The following is a 17,503-nucleotide window of genomic DNA, read 5'->3' as shown; positions in this document are numbered from 1 at the left end:
TTTTGGGGGGAGACGCCGGGTTTTTGGGGGGGAAAAGCCATTTTTTGGCAGCGACGCTGGGTTTCGGGGGGAGATGCTGGGTTTTTGGGGGGCGACACTGGGTTTTGGGGGGAGACGCTGGGTTTTTGGGGACGATGCCGGGTTTTTGGATGGCGACTCCAGGTTTTTGGAGGCGATGTCGGGTTTTAAGGGGGAGACACTGGGTTTTTGGGTGAAGACACCGGGTTTTTGGGGGCGATGCCGGGTTTTGGGGGGAGATGCCGGGTTTTGGGGGGCGACGTCTGGTTTTAAGGGGGAGACCCCGGGTTTTTGGGGGTGATGCTGGAATTTTGGGGGAGACGCCGGGTTTTTTGGGGGCGACGCCGGGTTTTGGGGGGCGACGTTGGGTTTTTGGGGGAGATGCCGGGATTTTGGGGACGATGCCGGGTTTTTGGGGGGTGACGCTGGGTTTTGGGGGCGACACCAGTTTTTTGGGGGACGACACTGGGTTTTTGGGGGGCGTCACCGGGTTTTGGGAGGCGACGCCGGGATTTTGGGGGGCGACGCCGAGTTTTTTGGGGGAGACGCCGAGATTTTGGGGGCGATGCTGAGTTTTTGGGGGCAACACCGGATTTTGGGTGGAAAAGCCGTGTTTTTGGAGGCGATGCCGGGATTTTGGCGGTGATGCCAGGATTTTGGGGGACGACGCCGGTTTTTTGGGGATGACACCGGGATTTTGGGGGACGATGCCGGTTTTTTGGGGGGAAACGCCGGGATTTGGGGGCGTTCCGGGCGTTTCTCCCGGTCCGCGCGGGGCGGGGTCCCCTCGCTCCGCCCCGCCCCGCCCCGGCGGCGGCCGCGTCACCCCACGCGGAAGCCCCTCCCCCCACGGGTAAGCCCCTCCCCCACGCGGAAGCCCCTCCCCCTCACGCGGAAGCCCCTCCCCCTCACGCGGAAGCCCCTCCCCGGGCGCTGCCCCTTGAAAGGCGGTGGCGGCGCCGGGGCCGCCCCCCCCGCGACAGCGGCGGAGCCACGTGCGGAACCGGCGGCACCGGAGGAGGAACCGGCGGCACCGGCGGAGGAGGCGGCGGAGCCATGAGCCGAGCGCGGCTGGCGGCCCTGGTGCTGCTCGGCCTCGTGGGGGCCCCGGCAGGTGAGCGGGAGGCACCGGGAGGAACCGCAGGGACCCGGGAGGCACCGGGAGGCACCGGGGAGGAACCGCAGGGACCCGGGGAGGCACTGGGGGGAACTGGACGGGGCCGGGAAGGCGCCGGGAGTCACCGGGTGGCACCGGGAGTCACCGGGAGGACCTGGACGGGGCCGGAGAGGCACCAGGGGGTACGGCAGGGCACCGGGGCGGCACCGGGAGGTACCGCAGGACACCCGGGAGGCACCGGGAGGTACCGGGGAGGCACCGGGAGGAACCGGGCGAGGCCGGGAAGGCACCGGGAATCACCGGGTGGCACCGTAGGGGCCCGGGGAGTCACCAGGAGGCACCGGGAGGAACTGGACGGGGCCGGGGAGGCACCGGGGAGTCACCGGGAGTAACGGGACGGGGCCGGGGAGGCACCGGCTGGCACCAGGAGGCACCGTAGGGACCCGGGGAGTCACCGGGAGCTACCGGGGAGGCACCGGGAGGGAGCGGAGGGGCTCAAGGAGAGACCGGACGGGGCCGGGCAGGTACCGGGGAGCAGCCGGGAGGCACCCGGGGCCAACGGGGACCCCCGGGGCCACCGGGAGGAGCCGCCGGGAACCCCCGGGGGTCCCGTTTCCCGCCGGGGGTCGCGGGGCCGCCGTGGCCGCCGGGCTGGGCGGGAAAGGGGCGGGGCGAGGGGTGGCCCCGCCCCGACACGCGGCGCGCGGGCCAACCGCGGCGCGCGCCCCGCCCGGCGCCGCCGCGTCCGCGCTTCCCATTGGCCGCGGCCGCAACTGGCCACCGGCCCGAACGGGCCAATGGGAGCCCGGTGCGCGGAGGGGCGGGGCTTTCGCACGCGCCCGGGATGGGGCCCCGTAGAGCGGGGCTGGGTCCGGACCGGGACCCGGTCCTGCCCCATAGACCCGGACTAGGCCCCAATGGGGCCCGGTCCTGCCCCATAGACCCGGGCTAGGCCCCACGCAGGTCCCATGGACACGAGTCCTGCCCCATAGTCTCGGGGCTGGGCCCCATTCCTGCCCTACGGGGCTGGTTCCTGCCCCATTAAGTCTGTTGCTGCCCCCTGGACTCAGTTTCTGCCCCATAGACAGGGGCTGGGCCCCAAAAGGGTCTCACAGGTCCCGTTTCTGCCCCATGGAGGCAGTTCTGGCCCCATAGATGCAAGGTTGGGCCCCGTTCCTGCCCCATGGAGCCCGTTCCTGCCCCATAGACAGGGGCTGGGCCCCAAAAGGGTCCCACAGGTCCCGTTCCTGCCCCATGGAGCCCGTTCCTGCCCCATAAACCGGGGCTGGGCCCCAGAAGGGTCCCACAGATCCTGTTCTTGCCCCATGGAGGCAGTTCCTGCTCCATAGACCGGGGCTGGACCCCAAAAGGGTCCCACAGGTTCCGTTCCTGCCCCATAGATGCGAGGTTGGGCCTTGTTCCTGCCCCATGGAGCCCATTCCTGCCCCATGGAGCCCGTTCCTGCCCCATAGACAGGGGCCGGGCCCCAAAAGGGTCCCACAGGTCCCGTTCCTGCCCCATAAACCGGGGCTGGGCCCCAGAAGGGTCCCACAGATCCTGTTCTTGCCCCAGGGAGGCAATTCCTGCTCCCTAGACCGGGGCTGGACCCCAAAAGGGTCCCACAGGTCCCGTTCCTGCCCCATAAATGCAGATCCTGCCCCACAGACCTGCAGCTGGGCCCCACACACCCCATTCCCGCCCCCCTCCAGCACAGACACCCCAAGGCCCCACTCCCAAGGTGGGGCCAAAGGGCCGGATCCGCCCGCGTGGGTCGGGATGGCCGGAACCTCCCCCGGGATCAGGGAACTTCCCTGGGATCAGGGAACCTCCCTGGGATCAGGGAACCTCCCTGGGATCAGGGAACCTCCCCCGGGATCGAGGAACCTCCCCTGGGATCCTCCCCGGGATCGAGGAACCTCCCCCGGGATCGAGGAACCTCCCCCGGGATCGAGGAACCTCCCCCGGGATCAGGGAACCTCCCCCGGGATCGAGGAACCTTCCTGGGATCGAGGAACCTCCCCCGGGATCGAGGAACCTCCCTGGGATCAGGGAACCTCCCCCGGGATCGAGGAACCTCCCCCGGGATCAGGGAACCTCCCCCGGGATCAGGGAACCTCCCCCGGGATCAGGGAACCTCCCTGGGATCAGGGAACCTCCCCCGGGATCAGGGAACCTCCCCCGGGATCGAGGAACCTCCCCCGGGATCGAGGAACTTCCCTGGGATCAAGGAACTTCCCTGGGATCAAGGTCCGCGGGAGCGGGGCCGGGTGCTGAGCTCCCTGTTCCGCAGGCGCTTCCGAGTGCGGCGGTGGCCGATTCCGCTGCGGCGACGGCCGCTGCGTGCCGGCGGCGTGGGTGTGCGACGGCAGCGCCGAGTGCTCCGACGGCTCCGACGAGGCCCCGGAGACGTGCCGTGAGTGCCGCGTCCCGGCGCGTCCCGCGGCGCCGGCTCCCGCGCCGATCCGCGTCCTCCCGTTCCGTCCGCAGGCTCCGTGTCCTGCGCGCCGGGGGAATTCCGCTGCGGCGGCGGCGGCCGCTGCGTCCCGGCGCCCTGGCGCTGCGACGGCGCCGAGGACTGCGAGGACGGCTCGGATGAGCGCGATTGCCGTGAGTGCTCCGGGGGGAAGCGGGAGGGCGTCCTGGAACCGGGATGGTGTCCGGGAAGCGGGATGGCATCCTGGGAAGCGTGGGATGGTGTCCGGGAACCGGGAGGGTGCCCTGGAACCGGGAGGGCGTCTGGGAAGCGGGATGGCGCCCTGGGAAGCGAGATGGTGCCCTGGAACCGGGATGGTGCCCTGGGAACCGGGATGGCGTCCTAGGAACCGGGAGGGCGTCCTGGAACCGGGATGGCGCCCTGGGAAGCGAGATGGCGTCCTGGAACCGGGATGGTGCCCTGGGAACCGGGAGGGCGTCCTGGAACCGGGAGGGCGTCCTGGAACCGGGAGGGCGCCCTGGGAAGCGCGGGAGGGTGCCCTGGAACCGGGATGGTGCCCTGGAACCGGGATGGCGCCCTGGGAAGCGGGATGGCGCCCTGGGAAGCGGGATGGCGCCCTGGGAAGCGCGGGATGGCGTCCTGGGAAGCGCGGGATGGTGCCCTGGGAACTGGGATGGCGTCCTAGGAACCGGGAGGGCGTCCGGGAACCGGGAGGGCGTCCTGGGAACCGGGAGGGCGTCCTGGAACCGGGAGGGCGTCCTGGGAAGCGGGATGGCGCCCTGGGAAGCGGGATGGCGCCCTGGGAAGCGGGATGGCGCCCTGGGAACCGCGGGATGGTGCCCTGGGAAGTGGGAGGGCGTCCTGGGAACCGGGATGGCGCCCTGGATCCGGGATGGTGTCCGGGAAGCGGGAGGGTCTCACGGAGCCACTTCCCGCAGCGGCGCGGCCGTGCGGCGCCGAGCAGTTCCGCTGCGGCAGCGGGCCGTGCGTGAGCGGCGCCTTCGTGTGCGACGGCGAGGCCGACTGCGAGGACGGCGCCGACGAGCGCGGCTGCCCCGCGGCCACGTGCGGCGCCGGCGCCTTCCGCTGCGGCGACTCCCGCTGCATCCCGCGCCTCTGGGCGTGCGACGGCGACGCCGACTGCGCCGACGGCTCCGACGAGGCCGCGTGCGGCGGCGCCGCCGGCCCCGCGCCGTGCCCGCCGCTGCAGTTCCACTGCGGCAGCGGCGAGTGCATCCACCAGCGCTGGCGCTGCGACGGCAGCGCCGACTGTCGCGACCGCTCCGACGAGGCCGATTGCGGTGGGTGGTGGCGGCGGCCGCCGCGCGGGTGTTGTCCCTTTTCGCGGTGCTCACCGGGCTCGTCCCCGCAGCGGTGGCTTCGTGCCGCCCCGACCAGTTCCAATGCGACGACGGCACCTGCATCCACGGCAGCCGGCAGTGCGACCGCGAGGTCGACTGTAGCGACATGAGCGACGAGGTCGGATGCGCCAACGGTGAGGCCGCTGTGTTGGTGTCACCGCCGGTGTCGCGCGCCGGTGTCACCCCGCGCGCGGCGCCAGCGTCCGCTCTGCGTCCCCTCCCGCAGTGACAACGTGCGACGGGCCCCACAAGTTCAAGTGCCGCTCAGGCGAGTGCATCCCGCTGGAGCGGGTGTGCGACAGGCGGCGCGACTGTCGCGACTGGTCCGACGAGCCCATCAAGGAGTGCGGTGAGCGCCGGGAATGGAGCCGGGAAGGGACCGGTACCGTCCCCCGCACCGGGGCTCAGCGACCGCCGCGCTCCGTCCCCAGGTGTCAACGAGTGCCTGGACAACCGCGGCGGCTGTTCCCACATCTGCAAGGACCTCCGGATCGGCTACGAGTGTCTGTGTCCCGAGGGCTTCCGGCTGGTGGACGGAAAGCGCTGTGAAGGTGACGGCGGCTCCGGGCGGCCCCGCTCGCGGTGTCCCCGCTCCGCCTGACGTCCCCCGGCTTCTCCCGTAGACATTGACGAGTGCCAGGACCCCGCGACCTGCGGGCAGCTCTGCGTCAACCTGGAGGGCGGCTACAAGTGCGAGTGCGGCGCCGGCTACCGGCTGGACCCGGCGGGCAAGGCCTGCAAGGCGGAGGGTGAGCGGGCGCGCCGGCGTCACCGTCGCCCGTGGTGGTGTCACCCACGGCAGTATCACTGTCATCCATGGTGGTGTCACCCGCAGCGGTGTCACTGGCAGTGGCGTCACCCGCAGTGGCGTCACCATCACCTGCGGCGGCATCACTGTCACCCATGGTGGCGTCACCCATGGTGGCGTCACCCGCGGCGGCGTCGCTGGCGGTGGCGTCACCCGCAGCGGTGTTACCGTCACCCGTGGTGGCGTCACCCGTGGCAGCGTCGCTGGCGTCACCATCACCCGCAGTGGCGTCACCCGTGGTGGCATCACCCGCGGCGGCATTGCTGGCGTCACCATCACCCGTGGCAGTGTCGGTGTCACCCGTGGTGGCGTCATCTGCGGTGGCGTTGCTGGTGTCACCGTCACCCGCAGCGGTGTCACCCGTGGTGGCGTCACCCATGGCGGTGTTGCTGGCGGTGGTGTCACCCGCGGCGGTGTTACTGTCACCCCTGGTGGTGTCACCCGCGGTGGCATCACTGGCGTCACCGTCCCCCATGGCGGTGTCACCATCACCCGCAGTGGTGTCACCCGTGATCGCGTCACCCGCGGCGGCGTCGCTGGCGGTGGCATCACCCGCAGCGGTGTCACCATCACCCACGGTGGTGTCACCCGCAGTGGCGTTGCTGGCGTCACCGTCACCCGTGGTGGCGTCACCTGCGGCGGCGTCGCTGGCAGTGGTGTCACCCATGGCAGCGTCACCCATGGCAGCGTCACCATCACCCGTGGCGGTGTCACCGTCACCGGCGGTGGCGTCACCGGCGTTGTCCCCGCGCAGGTGCCGCGGCGGCGCTGCTCTTCACCAACCGGCACGAGGTGCGCCGCATGGCGCTGGACCGCAGCAACTACACCAGCCTGGTGCCGCACCTCAAGCACGTGGTGGCCCTGGACGTGGACGTGGCGCGCGGCACCGTCTACTGGTCCGACCTGTCCCAGAGGACCATCTACCGGTGAGGCCGGCGGTACCGTCGCGGCACCGCGCGGCACCGTCGCGGCGCCCGCTCATCCCGTCTCCTCGCTCCCGCAGCGCCGCCATGGAGCGCGCGGGTGACGCCGGCCACCACGTCCCCGTGGTGGCCGCGGGGCTGCGGGCGCCCGACGGCCTCGCGTTCGACTGGGTCCACGGCAACATCTACTGGACGGACTCGCAGCTGGGGGCCGTGGCGGTGGCCGACGGCGCCGGCGCGCGCAGGGCCACGCTGGTGCGCGAGGCCGGCTCCAAGCCGCGCGCCATCGCGCTGGACCCGCTGCGCGGGTGCGTTGGTTGCCCGCGCGGGTCCCTTTCCCGGTCCCGGGAATGCTTTTTCCGCGCGCTCATTCCCGCGCGCTCGTTCCCGCTCCGCAGCTTCATGTATTGGACCGACTGGGGCGTCGCGGCCAAGATCGCCAAGGGCGGCCTCAACGGCGCCGACCGCTTCGCGCTGGTCACCGAGAGCGTCGAGTGGCCCAACGGGCTCACGCTGGGTGAGGGGGGACGCGGCCGCTCCTGTCCCCGTCCTGGTCCTTGTCCTGTCCCTTGGCCACATCTTTGTCCCCATCCTGGTGCCATCTCCATTCTCATCACTGGTCCTATCACCTTGTCCCTGTCCTGTCCCCAGTCCTGGTCCCCGTCCCATCCCCGTTGTCCTTTTCCCCTCCCCATCCTATTCTTTTCTCTGTCCTTGTCCCTGTCCTGTTTCCTGCCCCCATCCTTGTCCCTGTCCTGGTGCCAGCACCATCCTGGTCCCATCTCCTTGTCCCTGTCCTGGTGCCATCCCCATCCTTGACCCTGGCCCCATCCTGGTCTCCATCCGCATCCCTGTCCTCATCCTCAGCGTCTTCCCCATCATGGTCCCTGTCCTTGTCCCCGTCACGGTCCTTGTCCTCGTGCCCATTGTGGTCCCTGTCCTTGTTCCAACACCCATTTCAATCCCTGTGCCCATCGGAGTCCCTGTCCTTGTCCCAGTGCCCTTCGTGGTCCCCATCCGTATCCTGGTGCCCATTGTGGTCCCCGTCCATGTCCTGTGCCCATCCTGGTCCCTGTCTTTGTCCCTGTGCCCATCCTGGTGCCAGTCCTCATGGCGGTCCCCGTCCATGTCCTCGTGCCCATCGTGGTCCCTGTCCTCATCCCGCTGCCTCTCCTGGTCTCCGTCCCCATGCCCATTGTGATCCCTGTTTTTTGTCCCCGTGCCCATCCCAGTCCTCATCCCTGTGTCCATCACGGTCCCTATCCATCCCCATCGTGGTCCCTGTCCCCATCCTGGTCCCTGTCCCCATGCCCATTGCGGTCCCTGTGCCCATCCTGGTGCCTGTCCCCATCGTGGTCCCCGTCCGTGTCCTCGTGCCCATCGTGGTCCCTGTCCTCATCCCGGTGCCCATCCTGGTCCCTGTCCCCATGCCCATTGCGGTCCCTGTACCCATCCTGGTGCCTGTCCCCATCGTGGTCCCTGTCCTCATCCCGGTGCCCATCCTGGTCCCCATCCCCATCGTGGTCCCTGTCCTCATTCTGGTGCCCATCGTGGTCCGTGTCCCCGTTCCCATCACGGTCCCCATCCTCATCCCGGTGCCCATCACGGTCCCCGTCCGTGTCCCCGTGCCCGCGGCGGTCCCCGTCCTCACCCCGGCGCCTGTCCCGTCCCCGCAGACCTGCCGTCGCAGCGGCTGTACTGGGTGGACTCCCGGCTCCACGCGCTCTGCAGCGTCGACACCGACGGCGGCAACCGCCGCACGCTGCTGACTGACGCACAGGCGCTCGCACACCCCTTCGCCGTCGCTGTCTTCGAGGTGAGGCCCGCGTCACCGTCACCACGACCCCCGCGTCACCGGCACCGCCGCCACAACCCCCCGTGTGCCCGCAGGACACCGTGTTCTGGACCGACGTCAGCAGCGAGGCCATTTTCAGCGCCAACCGCCTGACGGGCGCCGAGGTGACGAGGGTGGCCGAGAACCTGTTCTCGCCCGAGGACCTCGTCCTCTACCACGAGCTGAAACAGCCCCCAGGTACCGCATTACTCCGTCCCCCCGTCCCTCCGTCCCCGTGTCCTCCGGTTCGCGTCACCCCTTGCTCTTTGTCACCCTTCCAGGCGAGAACTGGTGTGCGGGTGACAACGGGGGCTGCAGCTACCTGTGCCTGCCGGCGCCCCGCGTCACCCGGCACTCGCCGCGCTACACCTGTGTCTGCGGTGACGGGCAGCGCCTGGCGCCTGACGGACGCGCCTGTCTGCCAGGTATAGCGGGTGACGTGTCCCCCGGTGGGCGCCGTGTCCCCCCAGGCGGGTGACATGTCCCCAGCAGAGCCACTCACTTGTCCCCCATCCCCAGCAAATGCTTCAACAGTCGCCATGACGGTGACAGCGACGACGACGACAACGTCCCCAACACCCGTCACGAACGTCACCCACGCACAGCCGCGGGGGGCCACGCACAGCCCCGGCCTCCCGGCTACAGCCGTCCCGTCGGGTACGAAGGCTCCGTGTCCTCCCCGGCTGCCGCCGCCCCCTTTTCCAGCCCCTTTTCCAACCCTTTCCGTCCCCTTTTCCAGCGCAGAGCGGTGTCGCGGCGGACAGGCGGCGGGGCGCCGCGGCGCTCTTGGTGGTGCTGCCCCTGGGTAGGTGACACCGCGGTCCCCCAGGGCCCCTTCAGCGCCCACCCGACGCTGCCGTGACCCCCCGGCCTTCGTCCCCCCGCAGTGCTCCTCATCCTCCTGGCCTTCGGCGCCTTCCTCGCGTGGAAGAACTGGCGCCTCCGGAACACCAACAGCATCAACTTCGACAACCCCGTGTACCAGAAGACCACCGAGGACGAGATGCGCATCAGCCGCAGCCACGAGGGCTACAGCTACCCCGCGGTGAGCCGGGTGACGGCGGGTGACAGCGGGTGACGGGGTGCGCGCGTCCCCGCGCTGACGTCCCGCTCTCCGCAGCGACAAGCGCTCAGTCTGGAGGACGACGCGGCCTGAAGGCGCCGGAGCCGCCTGTGCCACGTCCCCTCCCGGGTGCCGCCGGATTCCGGAGCGCCGGCGGCGACACCGGAGCGGCCCCGGAGCAGCGGCCGCTTGTGGAGGAGGAGGGAGAGTCCGGTGGATGCAGGGCCGAGCGCGGGGCGCTTGTGCACGGATGCGCGGGGTGTTGCGCACAGTCGCGTGGGACGCCTGTGCACAGCCACACAGGACAACTGTGGACAGCTGCGGGGGATAAGTGTGCACAGCCGCACCCAGCCGTGCAGGGTGTTGTGCACAGCCGCAGGGAGACACCTCTGGACAGCCGCACAGGAGGCCTGTGCACAGCTGTGCAGGGTGTTGTGCACAGCATCGTGGGACATTGTGCACAGCCGCACAGGCTCTTGTGTCTAACTGCACAGCCGCGTGGGATGGTGTGCACAGCTGTACCCAGTTGCACCAGGTGTTGTGCACAGCCGCACAGGAGGCCTGTGCACAGCCGCAGAGGCTGTTGTGTGTGACCGCACAGGATCACCGCACAGCCGGGCGGGATGCTGTGTACAGCCGCACCCAGCCATGCCGGGTGTTGCGCACAGCCGCACCGGGCGTTGTGCACAGCCCCACAGGCTGTTGTGGGTGACCGCACAGGATAACCGCACAGCCGTGCGGGACGCTGTGTACAGCCGCACCCAGCCATGCCAGCTGTTGCGCACAGCCGCGCGGACGCTTGTGCTTGCGGGTTCTTTCTGCCAACACTGTGACAAAAAAGCTGCCAAGGGGCCTTGGGGGGGCTACCCCTGCTGCCACCCGGTGCCTTGTGGTGACACAGCCAGGACTCAGTAAAAGCCACTCTATTTATTGTCACCGTGACTCGGCCTCGGTCCCGGCGGCTGCGGGGGGACCCGGACGCCGGGGCCCCGCGGAGGGGAGGGGGGCACCAGGGTCCGTGACGGTGTCAGGGGCCAGCGCGGAGCTGGGGGGGGAAGGGGACAGTGTGGGGGGGCAGCCTGGGGGGGGACAGGCACCACACACGCGTGTAGAGCCCCACAAGCACCGCACACACGTGTAGATCCCCACGTGCATTGCACATGCATGTAGAGCCCACATGCACCGCGCACGTGTGTAGAGCCCCACGTGCATTGCGCACGCGTGTAGAGCCCCACATGCATTGCACACGCGTGTAGACCCCCACAGGCACCGCACACGCGTGTACAGAGCCTGGAGTGCAGCACACATGCACATGCAGAGCCCCGCGGGCATCACGCACACATCTGCATCGCACACGCGTGTGCAAAGCCCAGGACACATTGTACATGTGTGTATAGAGCCCCGTGCGTGTTACACGTGTGTAGCGCCCTGCTCACATGCATGTACAGAGCCCCGCACGCACCGCACACATGTGTGCACAGTTGCCATGCGCACGCGTGGAGCCCCCTTCACACTGCCCATACGTGCAGGGCCCCCTGCACACGTGTAGAGCCCCATGCACACGCGTGCACAGCCCGGTACGTCCCATCCACGCGTGCACAGCCCGGTACGTCCCCCCCATGCGTGCACAGAACCCCGTACGTCTCGCACACACGCGTAGAGCTCCCTGCACACGCGTGTAGAGCCCCATGCACACGCGTGCAGAGCCCTGTACGTCCCATCCACGCGTGCAGAGCCCTGTATGTCCCGCACACACGTGTAGAGCCCCCCGCACACGCGTGCAGAGCCCCGTCCGTCCCGCACACACGTGTAGAGCCCCCCCGCACACACGTGTAGAGCCCCCTGCACACGCGTGCAGAGCCCTGTCCATCCCGCACACACGTGTAGAGCCCCAGCACACACGTGTAGAGCCCCCCGCACACGCGTGCAGAGCCCTGTCCATCCCGCACACACGTGTAGAGCCCCAGCACACACGTGTAGAGCCCCCCGCACACGCGTGCAGAGCCCTGTCCGTCCCGCACACACATGCAGAGCCCCCCACACACGCATGTAGAGCCCCGTCCATCCCGCACACACGTGTAGAGCCCCCCGCACACGCGTGTAGAGCCCCCCGCACACGCGTGCAGAGCCCCGTACATCCCACACACGCGTGTAGAGCCCCAGCACACACGTGTAGAGCCCCCCGCACACGCGTGCAGAGCCCTGTCCGTCCCGCACACGCATGCAGAGCCCCCCACACACGCATGTAGAGCCCCGTCCGTCCCGCACATGCGTGTAGAGCCCCCCGCACACACGTGTAGAGCCCCCGCACACACGTGCAGAGCCCCGTACGTCCCACACACGCGTGTAGAGCCCCAGCACACACGTGTAGAGCCCCCCGCACACGCGTGCAGAGCCCTGTCCGTCCCGCACACGCGTGTAGAGCCCCCAGCACACGCGTGTAGAGCCCCCCACACACGCGTGCAGAGCCCCGTCCGTCCCGCACAGGCGTGCAGAGCCCCGTCCGTCCCGCACACGCGTGTAGAGCCCCCCGCACACACGTGTAGAGCCCCGTCCGTCCCACACACGCGTGTAGAGCCCCCTGCACACACATGTAGAGCCCCCCGCACACGCGTGCAGAGCCCCGTCCGTCCCGCACACGCGTGCAGAGCCCCGTCCGTCCCGCCCGCCCCGCGGTGCCGCTGCCCTCACCGCCTCGTCCCGGCTCTCCGGGGGCTCCGGCCGGCCGTGCCGTGGGGCTGCGGGGGGCTCCGCGCTCGGCTCCTGCCTGCGGGGTTGGGGGGGGGCTCAGGGCGGTGCCCCCGCACATTCCCTCCCCCCCGAGGGGCCCAGGCGTCCGGGCGCGCTCACCCCGGCGGCCCCTCGGGCGCCTCGTGGTACTCGCTGCCGGAGCTGCCGGAGCTGTCGCCGTCGGAGCCGCTCCCGGCGCCGCCGCGCTCCGGCCTGCGGGGTGGGCACGGGGTGAGGGGCCCCGGCGTCCGGGACCCCCCCAACTGCCCCCCATCCCTGCAGCGACAGCCCCAGCCTCTTCCTTAATTGCCCCCACCCCCCTGCCCGGACACCCCCCCGATCACCCTGGAATTGTCCTCTCACCTCCTGGAATTGCCCCCCTTCAATTGCCCCCCACCCCCTGCAAATGCCCCCCCGGCAATTGCCCCTACTCCTGCCTGCCCCTCCCACAATTGCCCCCCTGCATTAACCTCCCACTCTCAAAAATGCCCCCCTACCCCCCGCAATTCTCCCCCTGTAGTTACCTCCCACCCCCTACAAATGCCCCCTTCCCCCACAATTGCCCCCCATAGTTACCCCCCACCCCTTACAAATGCCCCCTACCCCCAATTGTCCCCCCCAGTAGTTACCCCCACCCCCTATAAATGCCCCTGCAATTCTCCCCCCGTAGTTACCCCCTGCCCCTACAACTGCCCCCCTACCCCCCGCAACTGTTCCCCTCGTAGTTACCCCTGCCCCCTACAAATGCCCCCCCACAGTTACCTCCCACTCTCTACAAATGCCCCCCTACCCCCCTGCAATTGTCCCCCCCGTAGTTACCCCCCACCTCCTACAAATGGCCCCCTACCCCCCGCAATTCTCCCCCCGGGTAGTTACCCCCCACGTCCTACAAATGCCCCCTACCCCCTGAAATTCTCCCCCCCCGTAGTTCCCCCCTGCCCCTACAATTGCCCCCCCTGCCCCCCTCATCCCACCCCGCACCTGCGCCCGGCGCCGCTCCCCGCGGCCGGGGGGCCGCCCCCCCCCAGGCGCTCGCGGGCCTCGCGCAGGTCGCCCAGCGCCCGGCGCAGCTGCCGCTCCAGGACGGCCACCTTGGCGGCCAGCGCCCGCGCGGCCGGCGGGCCCAGCTCCCCCTCGGCCACCCCCACGGCCACCGAGCGGCGCGCGGGGCCCTCCGGCCCCACGGCCACCGAGCGCCGGCCCCGCGCGGGGACGGGGACCGGGACGGGCCTGGCGGCGCCGCCCGCGCCGAATCGCGGGACGATGCCCACGGCGTCGACGGAGCTGCTGGAGCCCGGCCGGGATCTGGAGCCGATGATGTTGAGGGAGGCGGTGGAGCCGGTGCCGGATCGGGCGCCGATGGCATCGATGGAGCGGGTGGAGCCGATGCCGGATCTGGTGCCGATGGCATCGACTGAGCGGGTGGAGCCGATGCCAGATCTGGTGCCGATGGCATCGACGGAACTGGTGGAGCCGATGCCAGATCCAACAGCATTGATGGAACTGGTGGAGCCCATGCCGGATCTGGTGCCGATGGCATCGACGGAACTGGTGGAGCCCATGCCGGATCTGGCGCCGATGGCATCGAACGAGCTGCTGGAGCCGACGCCGGATCCGACAGCATTCATGGAACTGGTGGAACCGATCCCAGACCTGGAGCCGATGCCGGATCCGATGGTGTTGATGTAGCTGGATCTGAGCCCGACGCCGAAGGCATCGACGGAGCTGCCAGAGCTGAGGCCGGATCTGAAGCCGATGCTGTCAATGGAGCTGGTGGAGCCGACGTCCGCGCCGGAGCCGGGGATGCCGGAGACGCCGGCAGAGCCGGAGCCGACGGTGTCGATGGAGCTGGTGGAGCCGCGCGCGGTGCCGTTGGGGGAGCCGATGGTGCTGCCGTCGGAGCTGTCGCCGGGGTCGGCGTCGCGGGCGCGGAGCTGGGCCGCGAGCTGCCGCTTCTCCTCCTGCAGCCGCGCCAGGCGGGCGCGCAGCGCCGGGATCGTCTTCACCTGCTCCTCCAGCTCGCGCAGGCGCCGCAGGGCCAGCGCCATCTGCTCGCGCACGAGCCGCAGCGGCGCCGGGCCCGGCGAGGCCGGCGTGCCGGGGCCGCCCGGCGAGGCCAGCGCCGAGCGGCTGCCGCCGGCGCTGGCGCCCTCGTCCTGCAGGCGCCGGCGGGCGTCGCGCAGCGTGCGCTCCACCCGCGCGTCGCGCGGCGCCTCGGCCCCCGGCGCCCACGAGCCGCGGCGCGGCCGGCGCCCCACGGCCACGCGCCGCAGCGTCAGCCCCTGCTCGATGGCCTCCACGTACTTGAGGAAGTCGAGGTCCAGCCGGTAGCCGTAGGGCGTCTCCAGCGAGTACGGAGCCTCCGCGGGCCCCCCTGCGCCCGCAGGCGCGTCAGGCGGGGACGGGACCGTCCCCGCGGGTCCCCTCCCCGTCCTGCCTGGCGGGGCCCAGGCGTCCGGGCCGTGCACTCACCTGGGAAGCCGGGCTCCACGCGCAGGACCTGGGCCATGTCGGCGCCGACGCCTGGGGACAAGGACAGTGTTTGGGTCACGGCGGGGCTGGCAGCCCATCCCGCTCCCGCCCCCAGGCCCGGGGAGAGGGCCCAGGCGTCCGGGCTGCCGGCCAAGCGCCGCGCGCGGAGGGAGCTGGATCCCCCCGGCTCTTCCGGGACGGCCCCCACCCTCCTGCCCCAGGGGCCCAGGCGTCCGGGGGCCCCGTTTGCCTCCACCGCACCCCTCCTGAGCCGGGAGGGACCCAGGCGTCCGGGCCCAGCATGTGACTCCATTGGATTTTTCCGTCCCCGCAAACCCCAGGCCGCAGTCGATGGGTCCTGCCCTGCAGGGACGGGGACGGTGATGGGGACAAGGACGGCAGCTCCTGCCCCTTTTCCGCCCCTCTTTTCCAGAGGGGCCTCGTGGCCGAGGGGGACCGTCCCCGGGCCCGCTCCCGCCCGGACGCCTGGGCTCCCCATCGGGCGCCTCCTTGGCCGCACATGGAAGCAATTAGGGCCGCGGCTCCGGCTCCTCCGCCCAGAGCCCCCGCGCTGCGGAGCGGGACGGGCCGGGAAGGGCCGGGGGCGCCCACCCCCGCGGCGCCCGTCACCCCGCGGCGCCCGTCACCCCGCGGCATCCGTCACCCCGCGGCATCTGTCACCCACAGCGCCCATCACCCCGGTGTCGGGGCTGCTCCCGCTCCCCAGCCCGGACTCCCGGGCCCTCCATCCCACCCGGACTCCTGGGCGCTCCGGAACCACCATTTCCCCACCACGACCCCCCCAATCCAAGCAGCCCGGAGGGCCCCCCCGGTCCCGGTCCCGGGGCCGCCCCGCGCCGCTACCTCCCGCTCCGCGCCGCCGCCGCCGCCGCTCGCGGCCCCGCGCCCGCCCCCGCCCGCCCCGCCCGGGGGAGGGCCGCGGCCGGACGCCTGGGCCCCCTCCCCGGACGCCTGGGTCCCTCCTCCCCGCCCCGGACGCCTGGTCCCATCCCCGCATTCCCGGACACCCGGGAGATCCGCACCCCCCCAACACCGTTAGAACCGGCGGTACCGGTGGAGGAGCCCTCGAGGCCGTTAGCGCCGCGGCCGCGGAGGGAGCCGGGACGCCCCGTCAGGGCCGTTAGAGCCCTCAGGGCCGTCAGAAGGCGGCGGGAGCCGTTAGAGCCGTTAGGAAACGGCGGGAACCGTTAGGGCTTTTAGGAGGCGACGGCGGGAGCCGTTAGGAGGAGGCGGCAGGAACCGTTAGAGCCGTTAGGAGGCGGCGGGAACCGTTAGAGCCGTGAGGAGGCAGCGGCGGGAGCCGTTAGGAGGCGGCGCCCTCAGGGCCGTTAGAGCGGCGCCTCCTCAGCTCGTTAGAGCCGTTAGCAGGCAGCGGAGCCGTTACAGCCGTTAGGAGGAGGCGGCGGGAGCCGTTACAGCCGTTAGGACACGGCCTCGCAGCCGTCAGGGGCGGCCGCGCGACCTCAGAGCCGTTGGATCCGTTAGGAGGCGGCGGCGGGAGCCGTTAGAGCCGTTAGGAGGAGGTGACGGGAGCCGTTAGAGCCATTGGATCTGTTAGGAGAAGACGGCGGGAGCCGTTAGAGCCGTTAGGAGGCGGCCGCGAGTGCCGTTGGAGCCGTTAGGAGGCGGCCGTGGGAGCCGTTAGAGCCGTTAGGAGGCGGTGGCGGGAGCCGTTGGAGCCGTTAGGAGGCGGCGGGAGCCGTTAGAGCCGTTAGGAGCAGGTGACGGGAGCCGTTGGAGGCGGCGGGAGCCGTTAGAGCCATTAGGAGCAGGTGACGGGAGCCGTTAGAGCCATTGGATCTGTTAGGAGGCGGCGGCGGGAGCCGTTAGAACCGTTGGATCTGTTAGGAGGAGGTGGCGGGAGCCGTTAGAGCCGTTAGGAGGCCGTGGGAGCCGTCGGGGCGCGGCCTCTCAGTCGTTACCGCCGGCAGGGGGCGCCGCGCGGCCGCGGGGCCGTTGGGGCGGCGCGAGGCGCTCGAGGCGCCGTTGGGGCCGTTGCGGTTCCGGTTCCGGGGCCGGCGGGGCCGGGGCCGGTGCCGCGGGCCATGGCGTGGCAGCGGCGCCAGCTCGGCCCGCTGCAGGGCGTCCTGCTCGCCACCTGCGCCCTCATCGCCGTGAGCCGCTATGGGGGCGACGGGGCCCTGTGGGGTCTGGGGGGACTATGGAGGCCCTATGGGATCTGGGGAAGGGGGCTATGGGGCTCTGTTGGGGCTATGAGGCCATGTGGAGTCTGGGGGGGCCTATGGAGGCCCTATGAGATCTGGCAGAGGGGGCTATGGGGCCCTATAGGGGTTATGGGGCCCTGCAGGGTCTAGCGGGGCTATGGAGGCCCTATGGGATCTGGCAGAGGGGGCTATGGGGCCCTATAGGGGCTATGGCGGCCCTGTGGGGTTGGAGGGAGGGGGCTATGAGGCCCTATGGGGGCGATGGGGCCCTGTGGGGTCTGGGGGGACTATGGAGGCCCTATGGGATCTGAGGGAGGGAGCTATGGGGCTCTATTGGGGCTATGGGGCCCTGTAGGGGCTCTGGAGGCCCTATGGGATCTGAGGGAGGGGGCTGTGGGGCTCTATAGGGGCTATGGAGGCCTTATGGGGTCTGGGAGAGAGGGCTATGGGGCCCTATAGGGGCGATGGGGCCCTGTGAGGTCTGGTGGGGGGCTATGGAGGCCCTATGGGATCTGGAGGAGGGGGCTATGGGGCCCTATAGGGGCTATGGGGCTCTA

The 17,503-nt window shown here is 70.6% G+C and overlaps 1 protein-coding gene across 1 annotated transcript; it reads left to right on the top strand.

Moving 5' to 3' along the window:
* The first annotated feature begins 1,074 nt into the window (after nt 1-1,074).
* On the top strand, nt 1,075-9,667 carry LOC148596235 (low-density lipoprotein receptor-like). Its single transcript, XM_088525765.1, is given in 19 exon segments — nt 1,075-1,132; nt 3,426-3,548; nt 3,623-3,742; nt 4,508-4,870; nt 4,942-5,064; nt 5,157-5,279; nt 5,362-5,481; nt 5,554-5,679; nt 6,493-6,664; nt 6,742-6,969; nt 7,060-7,178; nt 8,338-8,477; nt 8,552-8,693; nt 8,777-8,944; nt 9,015-9,094; nt 9,161-9,210; nt 9,212-9,300; nt 9,383-9,540; nt 9,616-9,667. Coding segments are annotated over 19 exon segments (2,538 nt in total). The 3' UTR covers nt 9,652-9,667.
* The last annotated feature ends 7,836 nt before the right edge of the window (nt 9,668-17,503 follow it).

The sequence above is a fragment of the Tinamus guttatus genome, unplaced genomic scaffold (assembly GCF_059628265.1).
Source record: "Tinamus guttatus ecotype Peru unplaced genomic scaffold, ASM5962826v1 Tinamus_guttatus_pri_ptg000024l, whole genome shotgun sequence".
Taxonomy (NCBI): Eukaryota; Metazoa; Chordata; class Aves; order Tinamiformes; family Tinamidae; genus Tinamus; species Tinamus guttatus.
This window is presented reverse-complemented; position numbering and strand designations above follow the sequence as displayed.